The 17,096-nt window shown below is 51.9% G+C and overlaps 1 protein-coding gene across 2 annotated transcripts; it reads right to left on the reverse strand.

Moving 5' to 3' along the window:
* Nucleotides 1-3,681: 3,681 nt before the first annotated feature.
* Nucleotides 3,682-10,276, reverse strand: Bmp4 (bone morphogenetic protein 4). 2 transcript variants are annotated; one of them, XM_021641268.2, is made up of 4 exons: nucleotides 10,001-10,276; nucleotides 7,221-7,345; nucleotides 5,817-6,196; nucleotides 3,682-4,868 (listed from the first exon to the last, which is right to left on the reverse strand). In XM_021641268.2, exons 3-4 carry the CDS (start codon nucleotides 6,187-6,189, stop codon nucleotides 4,012-4,014), a joined length of 1,230 nt encoding a protein of 409 aa, XP_021496943.1. In that variant the 5' UTR covers nucleotides 6,190-6,196; nucleotides 7,221-7,345; nucleotides 10,001-10,276; the 3' UTR covers nucleotides 3,682-4,011. The 2 variants fall into 2 exon arrangements, with proteins under 2 accessions (XP_021496943.1, XP_021496945.1); XM_021641270.2 differs by lacking the exon at nucleotides 10,001-10,276 and adding an exon at nucleotides 7,654-7,881.
* Between the last annotated feature and the right edge of the window lie 6,820 nt (nucleotides 10,277-17,096).

Raw genomic sequence — 17,096 nt, forward strand, 5'->3', positions numbered from 1 at the left:
CGGAAAGAGAACGTGCGTGCGAGGAGTGTAAGGTTTGTGCTGGGTAGAGGTAGAAGCATCAGGAGGAAGAAGAAGAAAAAAAAATACTGATAGTTTGTACACCGGGGCCTCAGGGTGAGAATTCTTCTCCTTTCCAGGGCCTTTGCGGGGAAAGCGGGGCGGTGCCCGGCCTTCCAGAGAGAGTCAGTCGGGTTGCTGGTATCATACACTATGAAGCTGGCACCTCCTCTCTGAAAGAAATCAGCTCACTGGCGCTTACCTGTTTCCGTCCTGCTGCTATCTTTGGGAAGAGCTAAGGCCAGGCTCTCCAGTTTAGCCGGGACCTTAAGTTCTGTATGCCCCCAGGAAGCGGAGGCCAGCTGGGGCTCCCAAGATAACGCAGGTCCCAGTGAAGTCACTGTAGCGTGCTGACCCCCACGAGCTCAATGTCAAGAGCTCACTTTGTAATCCACCTGGCTCTGCTCCCGGCTCTGAGATCCCTTAAAGATCTCGAACCCTTCTCAGCCCCTCCACGCGCTGAGCCTCCTCCCCTCCCCCGAGCCCCAGTCTCTGCAGCTCTAAGCGGCCGAGTGACCCCATTTCACGTTAAATATGCCGAGAGACAGCCCTGAGGACCAGGGTTCGCTAATCAGAACCGCCTGTCTTCTCAAGCTTCACCCAGGCTGCGTCTCCGCGTCTGGATGAGCCAGACGCGCGGTGGGCTGGGGCTAGGGGACCTGAAACACCGGTCCTGGGCAGCGGTGTGCCCCCGGGCGCTCGCTCCCGCGGGGCGGCACAGGCGGGGGGGAAGGACGCCCCCTGGTGTCCCCGCCGCCGGCCTGCAGCGCGAGCGGGCGAGAGGCAACCGCGGGGCGGAATCTTGAGGTCCGTCCAAAGCCTGGGGTGACCAGAGGGGGCTGCCAGCTCCGCTGCCGCTGCCCCGCGGCAAGGAGGGCGTGGAATGAAGACCGAAAACAAAGCCAGCAGGTCACCTGGCAGGTTCAGAGCGAATTACGCAACGGAAGCCCCCACACAAACGCCCTTTTTTTCTGTCGTAAGTTCCAAGGGAGCCGGTTCCAGTTTAAGGGTGGGCAGGAATCGAGTCTTGGAATCATCTCTCTAGGGGGTAGGGGCGCTAAAAGGGGGAAAAAAATGCCAAGCTCCATCCAAACTCTCAGAAGGTCCTGGGGCGAGTCTAAGGCAAACCCTAATTTAGGCACTTTCCTCACATTCAAGTCCATCTCCCCCTAGGCCTCCGCACTGGGCTTCAAACAAGAGTCCAAAGGGTTAAAGCCGATCATGGCGCCTTGTTTTCCATGCTGACATTTGTGGCACTTGGACTATTTTGTTAACTAGGTATATGCAATTCACAGAATTTCACGGTAAATTCCCCAGACCAAATATTTGGCTGTACAAATAAACAACATTATCCATTCCTGAAAATAAGCCAGCAGAAGGAGGCGGGGGGTGGGGAGCGCTTGCTAGGAAATGACCTGAGCACCACAAGCCACCAGGCTAGGACCATTGGTTCAAGCGCTGGAGTTCTAGGCCTCTTTCAATGACACAGGTTTCTCAAGAGAGTTGATGAACGGGCAGAGCAAAATGAGGCCTCCCGAAAAAGAATCCACGCTGGGCTGCTCCAGTGCTAGATTCAGGCTCCACACCTTTACTCAAAGGGGCAGAGACCTGTGGGGCTGGAGTGGCGGGGAAGATCCCACTCTGCAGGGAGTTAGGAGGAGCTGCGGAGTCTTGCTGCCTTTGCCCAGGGCTCTGATCTCCTCTCTCCACCTGCGCTCTCCAGGGAGCTGGGGCTTTGGCAACCACCCCGCTTCTATTTTTATTGGTTTCCACTAAGCTGCTCCTTTTTGCAGGACTGTAGGACTTCGGAATTAAAAACAAAACAAAACAAAAAAATGAGTCTGGCTTCATCCATCTGACTCCCTAAAGCATATGCAATACTGTGTGTAAAAGCCGAGATGCTTACACCCTGACACCCCAGAAGGGCTAAGCTAGCCCTGTACTGTCTGCTTGACACACCTTCGCCTCCAGAGAGAAAGGCAGAAGTGGAGAGATGCGCTCCTCCTGGCCCTTCCTGGAGGATCAGGATCCACACGGTTTGGTTTCTACTCCAAACCCATTCAAGCCTACCAGAGCAAATGGACACATAAGCGCCTGAGATGACCAGGACTAATTTGTTGGTAACGAGAAAAGGCAAAGGCATCTCCTCTGTTTCCCTAAGCTCCCATGAACACATCCTTTTAGAAAGCTTTTCCTGTCCTTAATTGAAGGAGTCTCCCACTTCTAAGCACACTGATGTCTTCTTTTTCCCTTCCTTCCTTCCTTCCTTCCTTCCTTCCTTCCTTCCTTCCTTCCTTCCTTCCTTCCTCCCTTCCTTCCTTGACAAAGTCTCGTTTGTCCCAGGCTGGTCAGGAACTTGCTGTGTAACTGAGCATGACCTTCGACCTCTGTTCCTTTAGCCTCTGCTCGAGCTAGGATCACAGGTGTGCACAGCACCTCGCCCACCACACCCTGCCTCAAGCAGGGACTCACACCCAAGCTGTCCCGCAGGCTAGGCAAGCCCTCTGCCAGCCGAGCTACAGGGCTACATCTCCAGCTGAGAGCATTCTTTGCACTCTGCCACCGAATTAGTCTTTCTCCTTGAGGAACCCCTTCTGCAAACTTCAGCTCCACAGGATGGTTCCCATGCCAGCTGGTTCCGGAGGAGGAGGTATCGGAGAAACAAAAGGTCAGAGTCGTGACTCGATAGATTCCATGAAATAGCAGAACACTTTTAGGGGCCCACTTGAAAATTTTAACCCTGCAGTATCTCATCCCTCTGCCAAATCCCCTTCTGGTAGCAAAACGGTGGAATTCTGAACTTGACTAAAGGGTGCACGTGGGGAAGGGACAAAAGTAAGTGGTCAAGTAACAATAGAGAATCCTACCACGTTATATATAAAGAATGGTACTAAACCTTTTCAAGGTAGGGACTATTACTTGTTTTATTGGATAAAATCCAGTTTAAAAGAATTAAAGTTGTTTTTTGTTTTTTTTTTTTAAAAAGGACACCTTTAATCCTAGCACTTGAGAGGCAGAAGCAGGCAGATCTCTGTGAATTTGAATCAGGCTGGTCTACACAATGAGTTCCGGAACAGCAAGGGCTACATAGTAAGATCTTGTCTTTAAGAAAGTGGGAAAAAAGACACACACACACACACACACACACACACACACACACACTTTGAAAGGAGACAGTGTATGCTAAGGACTGGATTTGGTCCAAAAGCACAAAGATAGCTGCCAGGACTGAAAACACTCCGGGGTATAAAGGCAAGGGTGACAACGAGTTTTTGAGAGGTGAGACCTCTTTTTTCACACTGGGCTTAGGCTCTGACACACCACAACAGGTGAGCAAAACCAAGATGGGCCAGAAGTCCCAAGCCAAATTCTTTCATCTGACCTACTCCTTTCATCCCACTGCTTCCGCAAGGCATGTGTCATCCAGATGGGAGAGGGTGCTGCGTCCTTGTTAACATTAAATGAAAATGGAAAACAATCCATCCTGGCAATTAGCATCTCTCTCTGCCATCACTTGGCTCCTGCCCCACAATTTATCCAGTTACCACCTGTGACGTCCACTCTACCCCCCCCCCCAATCTCAACAGAAAATGATGGAACAGGAATAAGATGAAAAGGCTGTAGTTTATCTTTAAAATAATGACTCATTTTATTTTCTTTTAATATGTAGTTATAAATATATTTTGTCAAAATATATGATCAATATGGTCAAACATTTGCACGTAAAGTCATAAATAAGGTCAAGGTGAATGTTTAGGTTTTTTTTTTCTTTCTTTCTTTCTTTTTTGTTTTTAAGATAAAAGTCCAGCTATAAGGAAGCAGTCTGTGTGGTGTGTGTGGGTGGTCGGATGAGAACGTGTGTGTGTGAGTGTGAGTGTGTGTGAGTGTGTGTGCACGTGTGTGTGTGTGCGTGTGTGTGTGTGTGTGTGTGTGTCCCCTCAAGACTGCCTGATCTCAGCGGCATCCACACCCCTCCACCACCATCTCCTGATAATTTTTCAACACCACCTTGTCATACTCATCCAGATACAGCATGGAAATGGCACTCAGTTCAGTGGGGACACAACAGGCCTTAGGGATGCTGGAATTGACAGAGTTGACCAGGGTCTGCACAATGGCGTGGTTGGTTGAGTTGAGGTGGTCTGCCAGTGGAAAAGGACAGTCCCCATGGCAGTAGAAGGCCTGGTAGCCTGGCGGGGCCACGATCCAGTCATTCCAGCCCACGTCACTGAAGTCCACATAGAGGGAATGGCGGCGGCAGTTCTTACTCTTCTTCCTGGACCGCTGAGGGTGATGCTTGGGACTGCGCTTGGCCCTCCGGCGTCGGGTCAAGGTATGGCCCCGGCCATCATGGCCAAAAGTGACCAGGAGGGGCCGAAGCTGGGCCCAATCTCCACTCTGTTGAGGTAACGATCGGCTAATCCTGACATGCTGGCCCTGGTGGGTCCGTGTCTGGTGGAGGTGAGTCACCTCAATGGCCAGCCCATAGTTGGGCTGCTTTTCCTGGGTCCAGCGAAGGACCGCAGGGCTCACATCAAAAGTTTCCCACCGTGTCACATTGTGGTGGACTAGTCTGGTGTCCAGTAGTCGTGTGATGAGGTGTCCAGGCACCATCTCTGCTGGGGGCTTCATAACTTCATAAATGTTTATTCGGTGGAAGCCCCGTTCCCAGTCAGGGCCCTGGTCCACCTGCTCCCGAAACAGCCGGAGCTCTGCAGAGGAGACCACTTCATTCTCTGGGATGCTGCTGAGGTTGAAGAGGAAACGAAAAGCAGAGTTCTCACTGGTCCCTGGGATGTTCTCCAGATGTTCTAGGCATAGTTGAAAAGGAAAAAGAAAGGCCCATGAACTTTTCTGAGACAGAAAGGCAAAAATAAAATAAAATAAACACAAAGCAGAATTGGGTGAATTCTGCTCACACAGGGGGAGCCTGAGGCGAGGAGATAACTGTGCCTTTTAATTTGAAGGGGCAGAGAGAGAGGCAGAGCGGCAAGCTAACCAGCAGAAACTCAGTGTGCATTTGTCAAACGCTAAAGACAGAAAGTATCTCCCAACCTCCTTCATACGCCTAATAATTTCCATGTGTCAACTCCTTACTCCACCACCCTCGGACTCCCCTCTTAAAGCCTGGTCTTGGCTTTGTGTACCGTTTTCTTTACAAGTGGTTGTAAAGGAAAAGAGGGGCCGCCCTCTCTCCCTCTCCACTTTCGAGTATGTTACCAAACATTTCCCCAGCGATCCTCGAAACACAGAGCATGCCTTGTTGATCATGTTACAGAAGGGAAAATAAATTCCAACACAGTAACGATGCTGGAGGATTAATAACTCAGATTTACTTTGGAAAAGAAACATCCGCTAGGAAACATTCAGATCGTATTACAAGGCCCCTATTGAATAAACCTGACAAACACACAGCTGTAATATTAAATTCGGTAGGTGCTCTGAGCAAAACGGGCAGAAAACCCGGCTTTGATACAGCTAAAGCACAACCGGGCTAGCCCACGTCTGAGTGGTGTCATTCCGCTTCCCTCCAAAGCCACCCCCCACCCCCAACCCCCACTTGGCCTCCAGAAAGTACCTTCAGAGGCAGCTCTGGAAATCTGGGGGTGAGCGGCCTTGTTCCTCAGCCTCCAGGGCTCGGAGCTTTGATGTAACCCGAACTGTTCTCCCCGGGCTTCCACGGCCCCTCCGGCTTGCCCTGCCTGCTCCCACCCCACCTACCCGAGCCTACGCCGCCAAGACCAGGAGCAGCGACTGACCTTCGTGATGGAAACTCCTCACAGTGTTGGCCCGGCTGGCCGGACGCTCGGGGTACTCCAGCCGCGCTCCCTGGCTCTGCTCTTCCTCCTCCTCCTCCCCAGACTGGAGCCGGTAGAGATCCCTCATGTAATCCGGGATGACGGCGCTCTTGCTGGGCTGCGGGCGGCGGCGCAGCCCGAACATCTGCAGAAGCGTCGCCTCGAAGTCCCGCAGGAGCTCATGGCTCTGCCCTGAGCGGCGTCCTCCCGCGTGGCCCTGAATCTCGGCGACTTTTTTCTTCCCGGTCTCAGGTATCAAACTAGCATGGCTCGCGCCTCCTAGCAGGACTTGGCATAATAAAGCAACCATCAGCATTCGGTTACCAGGAATCATGGTGTCTCTGGGGAGGGGGAGGGGTAGAAGGTTAAAGAATAAATAAACACCGATCAATAGCGAGAAATAGAGATGTCTCTGCATATGCACACAGGGGTAGCAACGCGCGGCCAAGATGTAAAACAGGTCCGAAAGATCAAGTTTGTGTTCTCTCCCCCCACACACACCAGCTGCAGCCATGCAGGGCCCGAAAGTAAGAATCGCCCTGTAATTACTTGGTCTAACTTGTTTACACTCAAATAACCCCAAATCAGATAGCCTCCATCCTGTCCCAACGGCTATCTGAGCCATGATCTCAGCGTGGCTTCTTCAAGGATAAACAGTTAACATTGAGGGGTGGACGGGGCTGTGGGGGCAGGAGAATTAAACGCCGTCGCTCTTCACTTCAGACCTTCAGCCTCCCCTCTTCTTCCTCCACCCCTCCCCCGCCCTCCCTCCGCCCTCCAGCCCAACTTCCACAACTTCCAGCTGGTAGAGAGCAGGAGGAAGGGAGAGCAGAGCAGCGCCGACCGGCCTGCGCCCGGGCAGCATGGTCCAGAGGCTGGGAACGGAGTCAGGGGTGACTCTGTGATTAATTTCATTGTGGCCGATGCGTTGAAAATGCTCAGTAAAAAGTCTTGTTCCCAGGGAAGGGTGGGGGTGATTCCGAAGCGAACACGGGTTCTTTTTTTTTTTTTTTTTCTTTTTGACATGAGGCAAGGAGCCGGCCTTCCCAGGCGAGTGGGACCGGACGGGGAAGGGAGTGGTTAGCCCTCCAGGGACAGCCCCGACCTGCCGACCTTTCATCCCTGTGCTCCCCCTCGCGCTCCCCCTTTCTGGCGATGCAGCGGACCAGAGAAGACAGTGGGGGCGCTTTCAAAGGAACCCGTACGCCTCGAGCGTCTGGCCCAGGGGCCAGAGAGAGCCACCGCGCTGCTTGAGAGCTGAGCGTGGCCACTGGAAGGGAGGTCCGACGGAAGGGACAGACAGCGGTCAGGGATGGAAGGACAGAGTGAAATCCCAAGAAGAGGAAGGAAGAGGTGTCTACTCACTGACAGAAAACAAGGCATATAATAACAGTCCATGATTCTTGGGAGCCAATCTTGAACAGACTTGCTGGAAAGGCTCAGAGAAGCTGCGGCGGTGCGTTGCTCGGAATGGCACTACGGAATGGCTCCTAAAATGAATATTTGAATATAATGAGACTCTGGAGCAGACAGGCTCTGTTTTTCTTCCAGCCCCCAGGAGTCACGTGGACCCGGACGCCCCGCCCCTCGCCGAGGAGCCCGCCCGCCCCTCCTCCACCCTCCCACCCCGGCCGGGTCCAGTCCCTGCGAGCGAGGCCAGCCTCCGCGCCCGCAGCGGAGCCCCCGCCGTCTGGGAGTTGTCCCCGCCTGCTCCGCGGAGCCCTCGGCGGGGCAGCCGCGGCCGGCGCGGGGCTGCGTCCCGGGCGCCGCGCACAGAGGACCCGAGGCTCGACTCTACCTGCGGCGCGCCGGGCGGCCGGCCAGACCCGGGCACGGGTTAGCTGCGGCCGGAGGATTAGGGTGCGGGGAAGGCGCTGCAGAACACAGCTTAGGTGCGGCCGGGCGGGGGCCGCGGAGACGGCCCCCCAAGGCCTCCCGACAGTCACTTGCAAAGGAAGGCGCGTAGGGACGCTCCAGGAGCGCGCGCACACGCGTCCCCGGGGGTACACTCCGCAGGGTCTCCGAGAAGCCAAGGAATGTCTCTAGCGACGGGCAGCCGACCCCTGGCGGGTCCGGCTCCCGGCCAGAAGCCGCTGAGCCGTGGCCAGCGCGGCCCGCCGCGGGGTGTCAGGGTGTGCTCGGCACGGCGAGGTTGGAAGGAGCGGCTTCTGAGCGCGGTCTGCCGGCCGCGCCCGGGTCCCCGCACGGGGAGGGCCACCGCGGCACCCGCTCCGCCGCGCAGACCCCTCGGAGGCCGCCGGCGGGGCCGTGCGGGGCGCAGGGGCCGACGTCTGGGCTCCTAGCTCCCGACACACTCCAAAACGGGCGTCCCCGGGGAAAGCGCGCAGCGCATTCTTCAGATCGCGGGGTGGCAAGGCTTCAGGACTCCGACCGGCGCGCAGAGGAGACCCCGGCGCGGGCCCGAGCGTCTGCACACCCGGAGCAGCGCGCTCGGCCTCCGCGAGCGAGTCCCTCTCCCTCCGGCGAGCCTTACTCTTTAAACCACCCCCGCCCCCCCGCGCCACTTCCTCCCCCACCCCTTTCCTCCTCTGCACCAGCTACAGAGCCGCAGCAAAGATTCCTTCAAGGACTTCACCCATACGCAGCTCAGGCCACGGCTGGCGGGCGCGCTGGCCAGCGTAGGACGCCCCACGTGGGGGCCTGTTCGAGCCTCCGGAGGCGCAAGGCTTCTGCCGGGGCCGCTCGCTGCGGGCTCCGTCCGAGGAGCGAGTTCCCGGACCCCCAACCCGCTCCGCCCAGGCCGTTCCTGGGTCTCTCTCAGGAACTCGACGTGTCGGCTTTGTTGTTTGGTTTGGTTTTTTTGGGGGGGAGCATTTGCGGAAAACCTTTGTGAAAGAAACCTAAAGGCTGGAGTCGCGTCGTCCGCCGCGGCGGCGGCTGCCCAGCGCCACCCCACCCCGCCGGTCCGGGCGCGGAGGCCGCGGGCGCCCCTGAGCGACCGTCCGCCCACCCCACCCCTCGCCGAGCCTTCCCCGACCAGCGCTGCGGCGGGGACCGACAGGCTGCAGAGCAGCGGAGGGCTGGTTGGAGGCAGAGCAGACGGGGACGTGCCGCTGACTGCCGAGCGAGGATGGAAGGGGCGGACAACAGTGCCCTGCCCTGGCGAGGCTCTGGCGGGGTCGGGAGCGCTCGGCATTACAACCGAGTCAACAGGCACAGGGGTTCCTTCAACTCCAAGTTCACGAGGATTCCTCTCGGACCAAACTTTCCCTCCCTGAGTCTTTTAATTAAAAATATGTACTGGGCTTTTTCTTGTTGGGGTTAGTGCAGCTCTGGCGGCACTATCTTCCTTCACTTTCTTCCCAGGGTCTTCTCCCAAAGCCGGAATTTAAGACCAGCCTCAGTTTACCGAATGAGTCTCTGGTAGTGTGATCCAACGTCTCACAAAACCTTCAGCTCATAAACCGAAATACTCGAAAACTATCAACAAGAGGCAGGCGTGGAGGGAGGCTTTCCGAGTCCCGGGGGCTCCGGCTTCACCGGGTGTTAGTAAGGACCCCGCAGTCCCGGACTCCGGGGGCTGGTGCGGGGCCTCGTGGGCCAAGCAGCCCATTAGCCCTGCGGGCTCTCCCCACGGACACACACGCGCACACGGAGCGGGGGCAGGCTGCACGGGCGCCCACGTCGAAGGAAACAGCTCGTGGAAGTGAGAGATCTGCAGCCGCAGTGCGCTAGCCCTCGGGGTCGCCCACGCTGGGGACGAAGGCCATCAGTCCCGGGACTACAGCCTCTCCTGCAGACAGCTCTGGCTGGGTTCTCTCTCCCGCCGTTGCAGTCCCTCAATGCCCCCTTCGTGGTGAAACTTTGAGCTGACTCCCTCCTCTCCCACCCTTTTGGTCCAGGGGTACTGGAACCACCAGGCTAGCATCAAACCCGACGATCTCCTACCAAGGCCTTCTCTCCCTCCCGCCTCTCCTGGCCTGCACCTCCCCAAAGTGGGTTGGCTAGATGGAGGTGCCCTTCAGCCCCATCATTCCACCCCCAACACCACCGTTGGAGAAGGGGGGAGGAATAGGGCCACCTTTTGCCGCAGCTAAAGCCCGAGCCCCACCCCCACCTTTTCCCACCACAGATGCACCTCGAACCCCCCAGACTAGCACCCCTCGACAGGTTGCCCCGCTCACCATAGGTTCCTGCAGAAACGGGCTCTCCAGCAGCTGCTCCCGGGGACCTCTGGACAGCTGCAGTGAACCTGGGCCAGAGACTGGGTCGCTGCAGGCTCTAGACGGTTTGGAAGCGAATCCCATCAGGGTTGGAGACTAGATACTCAGGCTGGGTAGCAGCGGCGGTTTAGCCTAAGGTCCGCCTCGGCTCGGATGCCGGACTCACCTAGCTTCCGGCCCAGGCCTCGCGCTCCTACCCTCCCACCCTCCAGCACCACCCTCTCACATCTACTTCTTCCTTCTCTTTCCCTCCCTCTCTTTCTTCCCTACATCCTCAGTCTTTCCCCAGCGGCCCCTCCCTTCTTCCCTCCTCCCTTAATCGCCTCCCCTTCTGGGGATGGGAGCCCCGCCCACATCCTCCCATCCAGCCACCGGGCCTCGCCTCGCCTGGCAGGCCTGGGTCCGGAAGCCTGCGCAGCGCCCCAGCGCGCAGTTGCCACCTTGGCTTGGGACACCGATGCCTCCAGCTCGGGAAGCAGCCGGGCTCACCTGGGGACCACGTGCGAGAGGTACTAGAAAGCATGCACCAACTAGTTTCTGTACCTTCCAAAAATACCCATGGAGTCTGGGCTTCCCTGAGTTTAGAGTAACTGCTGCCCAAACTGATGATTAAAACACTGAGTAATCACCATTTACCCCGAGTAATTAGAGATAATGAAACACCTCTAAAATCAGGTTATGGAGAAGGGAGCTATTGGATTGGTTTAAAGGGTGGCCTTCCGTAAACTGTTAAAGGATTCCCAAACGTTGAGAAACAGGCTGTGAACAGGACTGTGTGCCTGAAGCAGATACCTCTTCAACTATTAGGAGGTGACTCTCCCCCCCGAAAAACGTACTTCAAGGTGTTTCGTGCAGAAAACCTTGGTGCCCTTTAAACTAGGTGCTGACGGTCAGTGCTCAGGCCTAACCTTCCAGAGCAGAGGTGGCTTGGAAGCACTTGGCAGGCAAACCGGCACAGGCCATGTTGGACGATTAGAAAAGCGTATTTATAACTCCGAAGCGCTCTTAACTGCCACACAGATATTTTTATTTATTCGTTTGTTTGGGGACTTCCGGGAAAGTAACACACAGAACAAGTGCCTTTTAGGCCTTGTAGAGACAAGAAGAAGTGCCCTTTGGCCTGCTTTTAGAAAGAAGGGAGATGAGGAATTGATTCTTTCATAATAGTAACAGTAGGAACAAGTGTAGGTGATCATACTAGCTGGGAGGTGGAATGTGGCAGCTTTTAAACCTTCCCAAACAGGAACTAATTTCACACACTGCCTCTGATGAGCTGTGAGGGACTATCAGCTTCATCTTTGTTTTTACAAACAAGGATGAGGAAGGGCAGCCAGGTTAAGAGCCCTTGCCCAAAGCACTGAAGGAAATCACAGCCTCTGCCTCATTTTTAGTTAAAGCTGCAGGGTAGGGGGTGAGGCCAGCAGCCCTGAGTTCCAGGTAGTTCCCAAAGCACTGGAAGATGGCAATTTCCGGTTCTCGGTTTCTGTTCTCCCAAGGTGGGTGTTATATTCCCTTGTCACCATCAAGCAGATCTTGACCTGGTGCAGCTCATCTGACCTTTGCACTTACACACCTTCAGAATTTAAAAAAAAACAGGAACCAGTTCCTGTATTCTACCAGCCAGAGACAAAGGGTGGGAAGGAATGTCAGGTTCAAAGGACTGTTAGGGCTGAGGACAGCATCCTGGCCGTCTCTGGCCTGGAGCAAACTGTATGCCCCTGGTCAAGTCCTTTCATTCCAGTGGTACCAACTTTCTCAACCACAGAACAAAAAAAGATCAGGCCAGATGATCTCCATGAGCCTTTCAATTAGAAGACGGTTTCACTATTTTATTGTAACTTTAGTGAATGGCTATCTTCTCTCGTTTGAAATCATTTCTAAGTATACCTTCTCTTATAACCTGTGATTAATCAAGGTAAGGCAGTAACAGCAGCCAGAAAAGATGACTGAAAACGTAGACGTAGGTGCAGCTTCTAACAGAGCCAAAATTACAATTAATTATTTAAAACAACAACACAGAATTAAAAGTCCATTACATAGTTGCGAATGTCTCTCCTGGGGCACCAGGCTCTGTGCTCCCATAGCAGGTTCAAGGGCGGACTCCGTGCTCACTGGGGCCTCTACATTGAGCACCTGGTGCTTCAATCATTAACATACGGTGCTCCTTAATGTTTAAGCTCACAGAGAGCATAGATTTGCTGTCCTCAGAGGCAGGGCTTTGGTTTCGGTGAATTTTGTGGTGTTTCCCCTGCGCATACTTCCCAAATGTTGTTGGAATGACAGCTATTATCTCACGTTGCTGAAACCCAGACAATAAAGTGGCCACCGGCCCACCCAGGCTGTGAAACCCACTTTGGGAGTTCTAACTAAGTTGCCTGACAAACCTAGTTTAGAACTTAATATGGATGTCTAGATGTTTGATGGGGGAACTTGGCTTTAATCTCTGGTGAAACACTGTACTTTTTTCCCCAGTTTTAGGTGGATGTAAAGTACCCATTAGCTGGCAGGTATGGCAATGCATGCCATTAGTCTCAGTACTCAGAAGACAGAGGCAGGCAGTGATCTCTAGGTGTTCAAGGCCCACCTGGTCTACGTAGTAAGTTCAGGACAGCCAGGGCTATGTAGAGAGACTCTGCCTCAAACAAACAAACAAAAACAAAGGAAACCCTACCCATCAGCATCTTTGCTGGCCCAATTGTCCTTGTTTTGCTTTTTGTTTGTTTTTCCCCTTCCCCACCCCCTCAGCTATGCCAAGCAATAGAATTACTTTTGTTTTTGTTTGGTTGGTTTAGTTTTGTTAGTTTTGAAGCAAGACCTCACTGGATTGCCCAGGCTACACTGAACTAATGATCCTTTCTGGCCTCGGCTAGGATTGCAAGTATATACCACCATGCCTAGCTAATGAATACTCCTGTTTTAAAAGTTATTTTACGCTCTTACTCTCTCTCACTCTCTCATTCACTCTTTCTTTCTCTCTCTCTCTCAGGGTGCCCCCTTTTCCTTTTCTCTCTCTCTCTCTCCCATCATGTCCTGCTCCCCCCTTCCCTCCATACCCATCTAATAAACCTCTTGCACAGAAAAAAAAAGTTATTTTACTTATAGTTTCTGGGCTGATACATACCATTTAAAAAAAAAAACAAATACAAAGACATTCTTAAATAGTAAGGATATTTTGGGGTGAAGCTTTATATAAAAATTATAGTATGTCCAGAACACACCAACTAGGTCAATATCAGTAAGGAGATTTCTTTTTTGTTATGTTATTGTTTGTTTGTTTGTTTTGAGAGGCAGGGTTTCTCTGTGTACCCCTGGCTGTTCTGCAGACCAGGCTGGCCTCAAATTCACAGAGCTCTGCCTGCCTCTGCCTCCTGAGTGCTAGGATTAAAGGTGTGTGCTGCCCAGCTCAGTGAAAACATCTCTACTTCTGCAGACACTGTATCTTGATTCTAGGGCCCCAATTAAGAATAGCATGGAGTCTTCAAGCCTTCTCATTTAAGCATCTATCAAAACTATAAGGCAATACTTTGAAGAAATCTCCAGTACCATCGCTAATTCAAAATAAAACTAGAAGACATCTTTGAAATAACCGAGAACATTAACTCTCTCTCTCTCTCTCTCTCTCTCTCTCTCTCTCTCTCTCTCTCTTGGCTATTACCGTATTTTCTCATCTGTTCTCAAGCCCTCACAGCAAACCCATCTTTTATAGATGAGAGTCTGAAACTTACCAAGACTGTGTAGATTCTCTAAGGTCTCAGAGCTAGAAAGTGACGGACCCCAGATCAGACCAGGCCAACCTGTCTCTTCCTCCACAAGCCTTGAACAGAACCTGCAGGAACGCAGATGCCTGTGGTCACAGCTTCTAGCTAAAGACTTAGGCCAGCAGCTGCATCCAACCTGCAGCCTGTGGGCTGTGTGAACCCGGGGGAGCAGATCATAAAGCTGCTCAATACATTATGGCTTTTTTTTCTATGTCCTACTGTGATTGTATGATTCTCAAACAAGAGATCTACAGATGACAACATCATGACACAGTGTCAAAAAATGGACACATCTACAGGGTTTTTCCAGGCCAAGGAACTAGGTCCTACTCTGCTCTTACAGCTACTGGCAATATGTGGTAGTCCTGCCTTGTTCCTCTGACACAGCCTCTCTAGTGCTGCGATTGTAGGAATAAGCCACCCTGCCTAGCTCCCGAGTTATTAGATTAGTGTTAAACAGAACAAAATGAAGACTGAAAAGCTGGATTATCCTTCCCATATAACTAGCCCATCTCAGGGCAAGACTTCTCCCTGGTGTTCCCTGAAAACTGGCTGTGATCTTAAGAAAAGGCCAGTGTTCTTGTGGGTCAAGGTTTTCTCATTAAAAATGTAGGACCAGCAAATTCCTTCCAAGTTCCTCACGCCCCAAGATTCATAGTAGTTAAAACATAGCCAAATTGCCTATTCTCTGCTACTTCAGTTTCCTCCTTCTTAATCTGAGAATAACTTTTATTTCATAATGTTCTCTCTCTCTCTCTCTCTCTCTCTCTCTCTCTCTCTCTCTCCCCTCTCCAAAGCCTTGGCTGGCCTAGACTCACTTTGTAGAGTAGGCTGGCCTTCAGCTCAAAGAGATCTGCCTATCTCTGCCTGCTGAGATTGCAGGTATGTGCCACCATGCCCAGGTTCATAATATTCTTAACAGTACTAAGTGAATTAATAATATAAAAAGGATGGCATAACGTAGGTCAGTAAATATTAGCTAGCATTATTCCTTACAATGGTACTGATTAACTGAACAAAGGAGAGCAGAAGGAGACACTTTGGTATAGACATTTATTTAAAGTTTTTAAAACGTATTGAAGAAATTTGCTTAAGGGTATATACATGTATTCAAATATCACCATGGAAACCCATTAATTTGTACAATTAATAAAACAATTGAAAAATATATATGTAACAACAATTGGGAGTTTAGAAAAGCTGTGGAGAAGGTTTTAAAAGAAGAGATTGGGGGCTGGAGAGATGGCTCAGAGGTTAAGAACACTGACTGTTCTTCCAAAGGTCCTGAGTTCAATTCCCAGCAACCACATGGTGGCTCACAACCATCTATAATAAGATCTGGTGCCCTGTTCTGGCCTGCAGGCGCATATGCAGGCAAAACATTGTATAATAAACTAATAAATGAATAAATCTTGAAAAAGAAGGAGAAGAGATTGTATCTCACAGGTACTCTGTTCTTTCCAGTGCTGCAGACATCTTGGGTATTTACTGAATAAAAGCTGTTTGCGTGAATAACATTGACAAAGTCGTTATGTGTTATGGCCTGTCTACGTACATTTGATCCATGAACATTCTCCACTAAAATAACCTATAACTGTCAGTCACTCCCACAAAGAAGGATGTAATAGACTTACTGATGTCCAAAATATCTGCTTCTGATTTTCCCAATTTTTAAGACCTCTCACTTGAGACATGTCTCTGTCCCTTTAAAAAAACATATGGTTGTTTTGTTTTGTTTGTTTTCTTATTTCTTGGTCTGAGAGTATTTGTGTACGTGCTGGGGATTAAGTCCAGGACCTTCATATGCTAGGTGAACACTCTACCACTGAGCTACATCCTTGGCCCCGAGAAAAGCATAAACTAAGTTGTAATGTCCTCTCTCTCTCTCTCTCTCTCAATATTTAAGATTGTTCTCAATCCTTAATTCACCTCAGTCAAATTAAATAATACGGGCTGGGCACATAACTCAGGGGACTTGTCTGGTGTCTTCTGAGCTCTTGGTTCAATCCCCACCACCATAAGAAAGAAAAGAAAAGGCAAGACAGTAGCAGTGCAATCCTGTCCTTTAAAGTGTAGTGTCTCTCTGTGTTCCAGAATAGGACTCATTTAAACAAACAAAATTTTTCCTGGCCAATGGTGGCACATAACTTTAATCCCAGCGTTTGTGAGGCAGAGGCAGGCAGATCTCGGAGTTTAAGGGCAACCTGGTCTACAGAGGAATTTCAGAACAGCCAGGGCTACACAGAGAAACCCTATCTTAAAAAAAAAAGAAAGAGAAAGAAAAGCTCTAACATCAAAATTGGATCTAAAAGTCTAACTGGAGCCCCAGTGATTTCAGACGTCATACAAGACAACATGCTAACAGGTCATGCATCGGTGCCAGGGTTTCTCTGTGTAGCCATGGCTGTCCTGGATATGTAGAACAGGTTGGCACTGAGCTCACAGAGATCCACCTGTCTCTGCCTCCCCGAAGGCGTGAGCCACCACACTGACCAGCGTTTGTGTACTTTAAGACAGGAATGTACAAAGCTAAAAAGGCAGGTAGCAGTGAAGAAACTGAAATGCGCACCATCTCTAGATTCTGGAAGCCCTGGGCTTGGGGAAATGGTGTGAGGGGAGAAGAGTAATAACGAAAATGGGGCTGTGAAGAAGTCATTCTATTGATCCTTTTCCAAAGCAAGATTTTCTGTGACTTCCACAGAAGAAAAAGTGTGATCTTAAGGAATCACTAACTACCTCTGTGGGGACAAGGTTTCTCGGGCCCTGAGAATATGTAGACAATATGTTAACAAGTTAAGCCACAGTCACATCGCTCACCTTCCAGCGCTTCGGTTCCCTTTAGTGTGTATGGCCCTAGAGGAACTTTCACTTCTTGGCGTTCCGAAAATAATCGAAGGAAAGTAGTGCCGGAAGCATGGACTGCCAGTAAAGAAAAGTGAGGAGAGGATGGAGGCAGACAAACAGCCCTGTTCCTGAGGAGCAGCCCACCTTCTCAGAAGGTGGGTGGACTGCCATGTCCGGGGCACCACTGGGCACAGCAGGTCCAGAGCTTCCGCAGCCCTGTCTAGGCTAATTGACCAGGTCATCCGCCCATTCTTCATCGTCAGGACCAGACTCCCAGCCGAAGTTCGCTAGTGTAAAGAAACCAAGCCCTCTGCGCCAGGCGCCAGGGGTGCCACTCGGGGCCAGGGACAATTGCATCGCGCCTGCTTCCAGGAGCTGAGCGGCTGCTGCCTCCCACCCCTCCTTGGAAACTGCTTCTGGGGCTCTACCAAGACACCCCAGTGAGCTGCACTTCC

The sequence above is a fragment of the Meriones unguiculatus genome, chromosome 9 (genome assembly GCF_030254825.1).
Source record: "Meriones unguiculatus strain TT.TT164.6M chromosome 9, Bangor_MerUng_6.1, whole genome shotgun sequence".
NCBI classification, from domain to species: Eukaryota; Metazoa; Chordata; class Mammalia; order Rodentia; family Muridae; genus Meriones; species Meriones unguiculatus.

Bases quoted from the DNA above. Each gene is read 5' to 3' on its own strand.
- Bmp4 (XM_021641268.2), bottom strand. From the start codon at position 6,189: ATGATTCCTGGTAACCGAATGCTGATGGTTGCTTTATTATGCCAAGTC. The intron at 4,869-5,816 runs GTCAGTCGCTGC...AACTATGCCTAG, and splicing joins GAGGAGTTTCCATCACGAAG to AACATCTGGAGAACATCCCA.